Source organism: Bos javanicus, chromosome 12 (genome assembly GCF_032452875.1).
Source record: "Bos javanicus breed banteng chromosome 12, ARS-OSU_banteng_1.0, whole genome shotgun sequence".
Taxonomy (NCBI): Eukaryota; Metazoa; Chordata; class Mammalia; order Artiodactyla; family Bovidae; genus Bos; species Bos javanicus.
The window spans coordinates 35,872,344-35,885,146 of NC_083879.1; the positions used below are offsets into that span (position 1 = coordinate 35,872,344).

The 12,803-nt window shown below is 40.4% G+C and overlaps 1 protein-coding gene across 6 annotated transcripts in view; it reads right to left on the reverse strand.

The window, feature by feature from the left end:
• The window catches only part of IFT88 (intraflagellar transport 88), a 64,010-nt gene that overhangs the window by 8,178 nt on the left and 43,029 nt on the right, over positions 1-12,803 (reverse strand). For all 6 annotated transcript variants that reach the window (XR_009740019.1, XR_009740020.1, XM_061434997.1 and 3 more), the window contains 5 exons: positions 11,967-12,117; positions 11,119-11,234; positions 9,703-9,755; positions 8,701-8,766; positions 5,288-5,394 (listed from right to left, as the gene is read on the reverse strand). Coding sequence is in view for 4 of the 6 variants with exons in the window: in XM_061434997.1 (XP_061290981.1) it covers positions 5,288-5,394; positions 8,701-8,766; positions 9,703-9,755; positions 11,119-11,234; positions 11,967-12,117 (493 nt within the window). In the remaining 2 variants the exon portion in view is untranslated. The remainder of the gene's footprint in view (positions 1-5,287; positions 5,395-8,700; positions 8,767-9,702; positions 9,756-11,118; positions 11,235-11,966; positions 12,118-12,803) is intronic.

A 12,803-nucleotide genomic window follows, 5' to 3' on the forward strand; every position in this document is an offset into this window, starting at 1 on the left:
ACAGACAGTGTTGGACAACTATTTACAACTGAATTAAATTTTCTCAACAAAGGTTGATATCTTATTTAGATCTTTAATACTATGAACATAATTCCATAAATAACTCAAAGGACACATTATTTACACCCTCAAACCTGACAACTCTCCAATTTATTTATAAATTATCAGGTCATGGATGGGGTTATTGATAATGTAGTCTGCTAGGAAGAAGAAAACACTTTTTCTCCATGATCCAAGACTCAAGTCTGTACAATGAAACCCTCCTAAAACTCCAGTCTTCTAAATATCGGTAAACATGTTCAAATTATTTTAAAAAGAAACCTCGCTGGGAACCCCATCTCTCCCTTTGCCTCCACAGACAAAAGAAAACCCAAAGATGATGTAACAAAATAAAAATATTTATATCTATACTCTGATTGTAGAAACTTGGTTTTCATCTGTGCTTAGATGTTCAGTCACGTCCAACCCTTGTGATCCCATGGACCATAGCCCACCAAGCTCCTCTGTCCAAGGGATTCTCCAGGCAAGAATACTGGAGTGGGCTGCTGTTTGCTCCTCCAGGGGATCTTCTCGACTCAGGGATCCAACCTGCATCTCCTGTGTCTCCTGCATTGGCAGGAGAATTCTTTACCACTAGTGCCACCTGCGGAGAAGGCAATGGCACCCCACTCCAGTACTCTTGCCTGGAAACTCCCATGGACCGAGGAGCCTGGTGGGCTGCAGTCCATGGGGTCACTAGGAGTCGGACACGACTGAGCGACTTCACTTTCACTTTTCACTTTCATGCATTGGAGAAGGAAATGGCAACACACTCCAGTGTTCTTGCCTGGAGAATCCCAGGGACGGGGGAGCCTGGTGGTGCCATCTCTGGGGTCGCACAGAGTCGGACACGACTGAAGCGACTTAGCAGCAGCAGCAGTGCCACCTAAGAAGCCCATAGGTGAATAATTACCAGCATATTTAAAAGACTTAGACAATGATAAAATAATTAAACTCATAAAGACAAATGTCCATATAATCTTCCTCCCAGTAGGGAAAGAAGAGGGACACCTGCGGGCAGGAGGGACAGGTCCAGACTGGGGGAACCTCCTGGAAGAAGAGTAATGGAGCAGGTACAACAGTAACGGCTTACTGAGGGGCCCAGCCCCACAGCGAACAGGGCGGGTACAGACGCAGGCCCAGGGACACAGGCACATTTCAGTGACTGAGAAGCCTGTCTCATTTCTTTCTCAGCAGGTGGTCTGTGCTGATGCCAGGAGGAGAGACGCTGCCATCTTCTCAGAGTTTCGACACCTCATCAAGTTCCTGGGAATCTGGACTGATCTGGAGGAGTGAGGTACGGATACAGGACTGACATGTGAAGGAAACAGCTATGTGACAGAACAGCCACAAAAAATGACAGGGGTCTGCCTTCAGGGACACGGTAAGCTCCCCAGGTTGTTCTGCTAAGTAGGGGGAAAATGCAGGGTATAAGCAGTATTTCGTAAAAATCTCACTTTTGTAAAAAAAAAAAAAAGTTCCCATTTTAAAATGTGTATTGAATATATGTTTGTATATATTTATAAAAATGCTTGGGAATATAAATACCAAAATGATAATAATAGTGATCTCCAAGTCATGGTTTAATGATTTTCAGATTTTTCTCTACACATTTTAATTTGAATACTACTTACAAAAGTCATCTATCTATATTTTTAGAATAACACTTGTCTTTCCAATAACATAAAAAAAAAAAAAAAAAAGAGATGCCATTCCCATTTTGGGGGAAAAATGAGAGAAGAATGTAAACAGAGGAGTGTCGGAAGATGGCATCCTCCCTGCAGTGAGCACACAACACTGCTCCCCCACAGGGACCCACCGTGTAGTGACCTCCGGCCACACTGTCGCCTGCCCCTGAGAGTGGCCACAGGACTCAGGGGTGGCGGTGGGGCTGCAAACTCTCCCAGTGACTGGATGTTGCTGACATCCAAGTCTGTGGCCATTTTCTAGCAATGGGACAGACTGGGACAAACCTGATTTCACTGTGGACAGTTTCCGAACGCTGACTGGGGGTAAGAAGGACAAAAGCCCAGGGTTCTGTCCACCACAGGGCTTTTATTCCCTAAGAGTTAGAGCCTTGTCTTAGAACAAGGAACAGATGTTAACAAGAATCCTTAAGAAGACTGACTTCAAATTCAATAGAAAACAGAACTGAAGACCTTTTTTTGTGGCTTCAGCTCCAAAAAACCCTAGAACATGGCTGCACCTTCCCGCCTCTGGGCCAGGCCCTGAGGTCCAGCCACACCCTCTCTGAGGACCACACTGTGTCTGTGGGCTGGGCAGAAGTGACCTGCATTCTTTTTATTCTCCCACCAGGTGACCAGCTTCTGGAACACCTTCCCCATTTGACTGTTTCCTGAACAGGTGAACCTAGGACTAGCACAGGGCGACGGAAGCCCACAAGGCCCCCAAGCCTCAACAAAAGGCACCAGAGCCTCACCTGGACAGTGTCGTCCAGTGCAAACCACTACATGCTTTGCACCAAAGATAAATGTTATATGGGTTACCCTCTGGTTTTCTTTCTTGAACTTTGTAAATGCAATAATATATAAAATGTGCAAAACATTCTCGCTACTTTTATTACAATTTCCTTTACAGTCAACTTAAAGCTGTGCCTTTAAGAGTTCTTCACATGGACTCTTTTTCCGTAATATAGAAAAAGGAATATAGAAATATAGCCAAAATGGTTTCTGCTCAAATAGCTTTAGGAAATAATTGGAAACTTAGGGGTAAGTACCAACTACATTTTATATTAGTTTTGAATGTCCCACGGTATTTTAAGTTGGCCAAAACAAAGAATTTCTTGAAACTGATTTCTCTGGGGTGGGTGTGGGGGGATGGGAATGACAAATATTAAGACAGGAATTCTTTTATTTATTAATGTTACAATATAACTGCTTTACAATGTTGTATAGGTTCTGCTGTACAACAACATAAATCAGCTGTATATATGCATATAACTCCTCCCTCTTGGGGAATTCTCTTTTTGAATATTGTAAGAATTTAGAAATTCGATTTCTAAAATTGAACAAATTATGAGTATGCTTCATTTTTGGATGAGCAATGAAAACTTCCTGCATTGTGTAAACTGTCTCTCTCCCGTCCTCTTTTGCCTCCTAGTCATTCCCTTTTATTCTCTACTTCTCTCTAGTTTGGGCTAACATTTTTCTCTTCCTTGTTGTATTTAAAATAGTCTTCAATTTCAGCTCTTTTGTTTTGCTCTTTTCCAGTTGTACAGCAAAGTTTCACAAGATTCTTGCAACTAATGTTTTTATGTTCAGGGAAGCAGAAACACAAAATGCTGAAAACCCAGCACTGCTGTGGGCTGCAGTGTCCCACCCTGTCCAGCTATTTGTCACTGCCCCCAAGGAACAGGGCACAGGGTCCCTCCAGGCCCAGGAACTCGACCCAAAGCACAAAGGGAGAACAGTCCTCTTCTCCAAAAATGTTCCAGAAAAGGACACACTGCTCTGAAAAGTCAGTCCACAGAAACGAACTTCCAGCTTTAATATCTTACACAGGATCTAGGGGCTTGGGGAGATCCATTATCCTGACCCACATAAACGTGAATCCATTTACCTGTCCTATGGTGGTGGTTTAGTCGCTAAGTCATGTCTGACTCTTTGTGACCCCATGGACTGTAGTCCTCCAGGTTCCTCTGTCCATGGGATTTCCCTGGCAAGAATACTGAAATGGGTTGCCATTTCCTCCTCCAGGGGATTTTCTCGACCCAGGAATTGAACCCGTGTCTCCTACAATGCAGGTGGATTCTTCACCTTCTGAACCACCAGGTCTACACAAATCGTTCTTCATTTGAAAACAGTTTTTAAAGTCCATGACCTAATTTATTTTGTTTACTTTTCTCTTTAAATCAGACTTTGTATCCTAAGCTGGTGTTTGATCATTTGAAGGTAACCCTTCAGAAGCATAACTCTAGACCAGTGTTTCTTGAACATCGTGGATTAAAAAATTACCTGGAGAACTTGTTTTTAAAACACAGACTCCTGGACTCCAGAGATCTAACTCTGGGGCCTGGATAGGTATAGGGTGGGGCCCCTGCTCTGTAAGACCAAGGTAAAATTCTTTTAGCTTGATGAGGTTTTCCCAGGTGGTGCAGGGGTAAAGAAAGTGAAAGTGAAAGTCCCTCAGTCATGTCCGATTCTTTGCAACCCCGTGGACTACAGAGTCCATGGAATTCTCCAGGCCAGAATACTGGAATGGGTAGCCTTTCCTTTCTCCAGAGGATCTTTCCAACCCAGGGATCGAACCCAGTCTTCCGCATTGCAGGGGGATTCATCATCAGCTGGGACGCAAGGGAAACCGATGAAACTGGAGTGGGTAGCCTGTCCCTTCTCCAGGGGATCTTCCGGACCCAGGAATGGAGCTGGGGTCTCCTGCATTGCAGGCGGATTCTTTATCAACTGAGCTATCAGGGAAGCTGCTTCCTAATGAAGCAGAGGTAAGAGACACAGGTTCAGTCCTGGGTCAGCAAGATCCCCTGGAGGAGGAGATGGCAACCGACTCCAGAGTTCTTGTCTGGAGAATCCCATGGACAGATTTTAAAAAGAATAAAACAGATCACATCCTCCAAGCAAACACAAGATAACCACATTTTGAAAGCAAATATGGAACTTAGGTTTAATTATCTAAGGTAATTAAATTCTTGAAAAAGTTTAAGCTTAAAGAATATATTTCTTTCTATGAAAGACAGATACTCAAAAATAACATTAAATTTTTAAATAGTCTAGTCTCAAACACAGGAGGGAGTACTCACTTTCAGAAGTAAAAATACTGCAGGGAACACAAAAGCATACAACCCTTCCGGCACCAGCACTATTCTCAGTGCCATGTCCTACTATACAACAGAGCAGCCCAACAAAAAACCACCACTGCTACCCACGAGTCCCTGCATCTTGGTTCCCACAGGCATGGACTCTCCAGCTGAAGTCAGGTCTATAAATTAATCTGCGGTTATTTGTAGCGGGAAAATTACCATTGTTAGTCTATTAGTAGCCACCCACCAAGGACTACATTGAATCTAATGCACTTCCTCTGATTAGGAACAAGGTTTTGACAGAAATTTATGCTAAAACTACAGTTTCAGTTATCTCTCCTTTCACGCTAAAGCACAAAAATAATTTCAACTTAGTTTTATTGACAGAAGCCCTGACATCACTCAGATGAGCACACAAGGCTGACGTTTTCATAATCAACAGACAGCAGTTTTCAGCTTATTCATGTGAGATACCTGTTCTCTGATTTCTTTCATTTTTTCCAATCTCTTTAGTTTTGTTGCATATTCTTGAACTTCTTTCAATCCAATGTCTGTGCAGAGACGGACCAAGAAACGTAGACCTAAATTATGAAAAACATTTTCAGAGAAGTGTTTATACATGGTGTTCAAAGAACAAATCAATACACTTGATCCTCGGGGACACAGTCTGAATGATGCTCACAAACAGTGTTTGTTTCTCCTGAAAAATCTCTGCAGTTTGCCTTCCTGGCCTTCGGAGAAGTGGGCTCCTTGAAGGAGGGCTTAGAACGATTCGGCACACCAGCCCGCTGCCCTTCAGGGGAGACCATGACATCTACAATTCAAACCTTTAGCTCCTCACCTGTTTCTCCTTTATGCATTTATGACTCCTGACATGTTATATATTTATTGTCTTTTCCTTCCCACTAGAATCCAAGCTCCACAAGGCCAGGATTTTCATCTGTCTTGTTTTCTGCCATGTCCATAGGGCAGGAACAGTGCCATGTACCAGCACTGCAGTCACCTGATGACTTTTCTGGGTTCATCAGAAAAATACTCTGCTCAAAGTGAGGCTGCACTTGGGTGCAAGTGTTTCTCCTATGCTAGCATCAAGGTAGGCTACTGACCACACCTGTTCTGAAAATTACCCAGGCCCAAGTGTCCTGGACATTCCTTGTGGCATAGATCATCGTTCGACTTTTATAAGGAATCCTAAACTCTCTTTAAAGAAAGAAATGCGGCCTTGCTGGGAGGCGCTCGATCTGCTGCACAATGCAGAGGTGCTGTGACTACTGTGGTGGTCCTCCACCCATGTCAAGTGCGTCCCCAGGGGACACCTGGCAGCACCCAACAGAAGGTATGCAGCTGGCACTCTGTGGGTGGAGGCCAAGGATGCTGTTAGACATTCTAGAATCCACAGGACGACCCCACAACAGAATTATGCAATCCCCAACGTCAGTGGTGCAGACGCTGGGAAACTCTGCCTAGCAGACTGCTGGGTTTCCATTTCCAAAATGGAATCACTATTATTACTACTACTACTACTACTACTACTATAATGGGCTTCCCTGATAGCTCAGCTGGTAAAGAATCCACTTGCAATGCAGGAGACCCGGGTTCAATTCCTGGGTTGGAAAGATCTGCTGGAGAAGGGATAGGTTACCCACTCCAGCATTCTTGGGCTTCCCTTGTGGTTCAGCTGGTAAAGAATCTGCCTGCAATGTGGGAGATGCGGGTTCAATACCTGGGCTGGGATACTATAATGATTATTCTATCACTGCTCTGATTTAATGTCTAAAGCATCAGTTTCCCAGAGTGCCCAAGCTTAAGAATTATATTAAAAGTTGTTAAAAAAAGAAACAGAAAAAAAATCACACATCCAGCTCCACTGCAAACCTGAAGGAGACTCTCTGTGGGCTGAGCTATAGATTTGTGGTTTTTACAGGCTTTACAAGTAATCCCCATGTATCCTGTTTTTTTGACTGGTGTTTGGAAACTGCTGTGAGCTAATGAACCCACATCTGAGCAGCATTACAAAACCCCTTGCTCCTAGGCTCCTTTCAAGGGCGTAATTCTGAACTCTGCTTTTCACAAAAGCCAAATTGAGAAAAATATTACTGAAGGAACATGCAGCATATCTAACCCCTGGATTGGACTATGCCACTGAAAACTTGGCCCAGAAAAGATATGTTTTTACTGAAACGTGCCGTTTTGTGTTCAGTCATGAGGACAACACTCAGAATGGTCTTTTCACACACGTATTCTACTTGTTGCAGGGATGTTAGCAGGAGCACTGACGTCTCTCAGTGACCTTGCCCACCCTCCTAGGCGTTTCAACACGACTGCAGCAAGAGCTGAACAGATCTGCTTCCTCCAAAAGAACTACTTCCTATTTTGCTCATAAATAGTAAAGATTTCATTCATACAAACCACTGTGTTTTCTCTTTTTCCTTTAGCCCCAAGACTGCTGCTGCTGCTGCTAAGTTGCTTCAGTCATGTCCGACTCTGTGCGACCTCATAGACGGCAGCCCACCAGGCTCCACCGTCCATGGGATTTTCCAGGCAAGAGTACTGGAGTGGGTTGCCATTTCCTTCTCCAATGCATGAAAATGAAAAGTGAAAGTGAAGTCACTCAGTCGTGTCCAACTCTTTGCGACCCCATGGACTGCAGCCTACCAGGCTCCCCTGTCCATGGGATTTTCCAGGCACCAGCACTGGAGTGGGCTGCCACTGCCTTCTCCGAGCCCCAAGGCTACTCAGGGCCAAATACAGTTTACTGAGAATATACAACCTAGAATACAGTATTCTTCCCTGAAAAGTCCCATGGACAGAGGAATCTGAGAAGTTACAGACCAGAGGGTCACAGAGAGTCAGACACAACTGAACAACTGAGTAAACACACAGAATACAGTTATTTTGTCCTCTTCTGGATCCTGATATTGTTGTTACTGTAACACTGCATTGTTACTTCAAATTGCATCAAATCCACTGTGCAGTAAGATTAAAATAAATAAATATTTTATACAAAGCCAACTTTTTAAAAAGGAAATAAGATATAACGTTTAAAAATAATCTAATAAAACTTCATTTGCTGTCAGTATCAGCAAGATTATTAGCATTCTATTATCATAAACTCTAAAGGTGTATTTTCAACCTCAAAAAGTTACACATTAAATGGATAGTTTAAAATGCCTTTTCTATAAAATACCAGAGTTTATAAACTTTTAAAAATCAATAATAAACCAAAATCTAGTCTTAAAATTTCATAAAGCTTTGAAATGTAGATATCTTTGCTATAAAAGAGAATTAAGTGGTATATTTATTTGTTTTTAACTGAAGCCTCACTTTAAAAAAAATTCTTTTTTTTGGCCAGGCTACGGAATTAGCGGAATTTAGTTCCCTGACCAGGGATTGAACATGGGCCTTCAGCAGTGAGTAGGTGAAGTCCTTTCCACTGGACTGCCAGGAAATTTCCCAGTGATGTATTTAAATCCACCAACAATTAAATTCTATAAAAAGGTGTGCATGTGTGCTAAGTCACTTCAGTCTAACTCTTTGTGACAATATGGACTGCACTCCACCAGGCTCCTCTGTTCATGGGATTCTTCAGGCAAGAATACTGGAGTGGGTTGCCACACCCTCCTCCAAGGGATCTTCCCAACCCAGAGACCAAACCTGCATCTCTTAACATCTGCTGCATTGGCAGGCAGGTTCTTTACCACTAGCACCACCAGGTACTTGCATAGTCAATTTTTCTGATCCTATATCACATATTTGAATACATGTACCACAAGTTATAGGTTGGTATCTACCTATGCAGCTACTGTAGCAAAGGTAATTATTACATCTTTAGACATAAAATGTGAGGACATATGCCCTCACAAGTTATAAACTGTAGTCCCACTTACATTCTACATTTTCTGGAAATTTTCTGTGAATATCTTTATAAGTGTCTAATGCTTTCTGGTAGTTACCTATAAGTAAAAGAGAAAACAAACAAGCAATTATAGAAATTCACAGGATTCAGCCAAGGACTAATTTAAATTCCATATACTGGCACCACTTCACTGGTTTAGAAGAATGACTTTCATGCTTGCCACAAGCGTAAGTAACCATTCTTAATACAACCTCTGGAAGAAAATGCACAGATAAATTTGAAAAAGGGGTAAAAGCAGATGTAAACCAGTGATGGCTGAAACTTAGTTCTACTTCTTAAAATAATTTGAGAGACTAATTGCAATGTTATTCACCTGGAAAAGATGAAAAATAACTTGTTTTGCAGTTTTTATTTTGAAACATTAATAAGTTTATAGAAGGCATTTTATTTTGTAATAAAGTAATTTAGTAATTTAATAAAAAATCAAATTCATTTTGATATTTGGCAAAAAAAAAAAATAAAGTAATTTAGCTTCACATATTAGCAAAGAATAAAAAAAAGTGAATTTTGGATCAAAGATGTTTGTGAAAATCTCAGGAAATGGCTTTGGCCCTGTGTAGGCCTCCGTGTATAAGAAGGCGGCCGCCCTCAGAGTCTGGCAGGAATGACCGAGGTGAAGCAGGAGAGTCCAGCTCAGGTTTGCCGGGTTAGCTGAGGCAGCTTCTCTTCCCCTGACCTACACATCAGAGCTCAGACCAGAGGACCTCACACACACACTTCACAGACGGGCGTTCTGTGAGTTCAGGCAACTGATGTAATAAAATGTGTGTACACAGCAAGGTTGTACTGCCAACAGGAACATAACTTTTTTCTTTATTGTGGTAACCACTGTGTCTTTCATATAATGCCTCAAATATGTGTGCTTATCAAAAGTTAATATTAATAAATACACAAAGTCAAAACACATGTACATACATAATGACCTAAATGACAGAAAGAAGCAACATATATTAAAATGAATAAGAGCATTTACCACTTCTTCTAAAACAACTAGCTACCATCAGCTGCCATTTCACCTGTGTAGGCCTATAAAAGAAATAAATTAGATGAAATTAGATGAAACAAAAATAATCTGTGGTCATACAACTTTATAAAGCCTATTACCTATACCTATTACCTATACTATCTTCTGATTACTTTTTGATATATGATTAGATCATCTTTGTTATTAAAAACAGCATATATATAATGTCCTTCACCATCATCTGCTGTATTTATATCAGGAAATTCAGATTCAGAGTCCTTCAACCTAATTCACACCTTATTTAGATGTAAGAATAAAGCTCACCAATCTGGGTAAAGTTCTCAGCATTCTATATTAAACCTTTGCCAGTTCTTTGGCTTAGTACCTCAGGCTTGGAAAATGAGCTTTAGGCTTGCAAATTCAGTACCTAATGGCAATTTTTGACCTTGTATTTGAACAATTAGACTTCAACTAAAAAGAAAGTAAAAAAGAATTCTACTCATCCTTTTTTTAATCCCCTTAAAAAGAAATAAATGAATTTTTTTTTCTAAAATAAACATGATCAGGATTTCTAAAGACCACTATTAAAAATTTCTAAGAAAAAAATTTGACAAAATAAAAGACTAGAGAATAACTTAACGCTCTCCTCACTTTATTTTTCCAAATCAAATATGTAGTTGATTTACAGTATTAGTTTTAAGTATACAACATAGTGATTCAAATGACTCCGTTTAAAGTTGTTCTAAAATATAGGCTATATTCCCTGTGCTGCACAATATGGCTTTGTGTCTTATTTATTTTACCCTCATAACCACTCCCTCCCCACCTTGTCCTCCACCTCCACTTGCCCCACATTTAATGTTAAAATTCAAATACAAAGCAGAACATGGTATAACCCAATTATTTTTGAATCAGACGTGTATAGAACATTCTGATATGAACTTAAAGCCATCTTTAAAAGTTTTATTCTTAATATATAATATATGGAGAAGGCAATGGCAAACCACTTCAGTGTTCTTGCCTTAAGAACCCCACAAACAGTATGAAAAGGCAAAAAGATATGACACTGAGCTGTATAATGTATATCAATTATACATTGAGACAAGTGAAACATTTCTATTAGGGTTCTTTCAGAAATTAAACTCTGCCCTTGGCAGAGTTTTCTAATTGATAAAGAAATAATTTTCTAATTGATAAAGAAATAATAGTTGCTTGCTGAGATGTGAAAAACACAAAGTACCTTAAAGAAATTTTTTTTTAACTTGTGCATAAAAAGGAAATATATTTATCACAATAAAGACTGAGTCAAATGAAACACAGAAAATGGAAACGATGCATGAATGTTCACTACAGCCGTTCAGGAGAGCAGTAGGTCTATCAGATTTCAGGCATTTAACTAAACACAAAATCATAACAGTTACTTACTGTATAAGAGAAGCTCTTTCAAAGTACTGAATGGCTTTTTCACAAAACTGGGTGTCAATGTAATAGGCCCCGAGCCACTCGATGACCTCAATGTTGGACGGGAAATACCTATACGACTGGAGAGTGAACTAGTCAACAGTTCAGTCTGCAGCATTTACCACTGGCCACAGTAATTTACCCAGTGTGACATGTCTTAATTAAAACACACCAGCTGTCAGAAACACTGTACAAGCTTTGAAACTGCACAAGATTTGGAGAACTTAAGATTCGCTTGACACATTTTTCAGTTACCTATAAACATCTTTTTGATGTACTGATACACAATCTGAGTCAAATTAAATATGTAACAGACTCAAAAGCAATGAAATCATCCTTCAGGAGAAAAATGAATTTGAACTTTTTATTTTTATTTTTTATTAAAATCAATCAAAAACTAACTTTATATTCCATAGATGCTTTATTTTAAATCACTGTTCATTTAAAAGCTAATGCTGCTGCTAAGTCGATTCAGTTGTGTCTGACTCTGTGCGACCCCATAGACGGCAGCCCACCAGGCTTCCCCGTCCCTGGGATTCTCCAGGCAAGAACACTGGAGCGGGTTGCCATTTCCTTCTCCAATGCAGGAAAGTGAAAGGAAGTCGCTCAGTCGTGTCTGACTCTTAGCGACCCCACGGACTGCAGCCTAGCAGGCTCCTCCGTCCGTGGGAGTTTCCAGGCAAGAGTACTGGAGTGGGTTGCCAGTGCCTTCTCCGTTAAAAGCTAATAAGCATTTCTAATTTTTAAAACTTAAAAGGCCTGCTGTCTTCTTTAAAACAACTCATAGAAGGTAGGCGAGACCACACACCCACCTCGTAGTAGTACTGGAATGCTTGGGACTTATCCCCCTCGCTGTCATACAGCCCTCCCAGTTTAGACAGGGCCCTGGAGTCAGTGGGAACAACGCTGATCAGCTGCATCAACCATTCCATAGCTTGACTGGGATCTTCCATTAACTCGTATCTTAGACAATTTTAATTAAGGATAACAAAATTTTTCTAAATTCATTCATCAAGAAGCAAACCTAAAGCCAACATTTCAATAAAAATGTTTCTTAGTCTATACTAATGTGCTATGTAACACTGTTTACTCCAGGTTTTCTTCAGGGATGAGGATGAAAAATGGGGTCTCACTGGAAACAGCACTTCTGTCCCTGTGTACACCTTGCTTTTCCTTCTGCTTCATTACTACCCACTAAGATCGCCACATTTCTACAAGAATTAACAGTGTGCTGTTTTATTCAACGTCTTATCCAAAATTTGTTTTTAACAAAGACATGTGAATGCTGTGTTCAATTATTCACCCTCTCTTAACATGAGCAACATTTTAAAAGAATGGTTTCTGTGTACTTTCCGATGAGTTTTTCTCTAATTACAGTACAAGCCCAAGACAGCTTTTTGTAGCTCTGTGCCTTGTAAATCCTCTGCATACATTAAAATAATTTATTCATACCAATACTTAGACTATTAATTATTTTGTATTAGCTACCTTAATGAAAATATTTCAATCCAAAGTTTCACTGAAAAATAAGTCTTCTGTTTTTAATGATGACAAACATGACATCACAAGAAAAACATAAAAATAAGGAAATGTATTCAAATAGTCTCAAACACATCAATTGCTTGTCTGGATCCAAACTGATCAGGAAC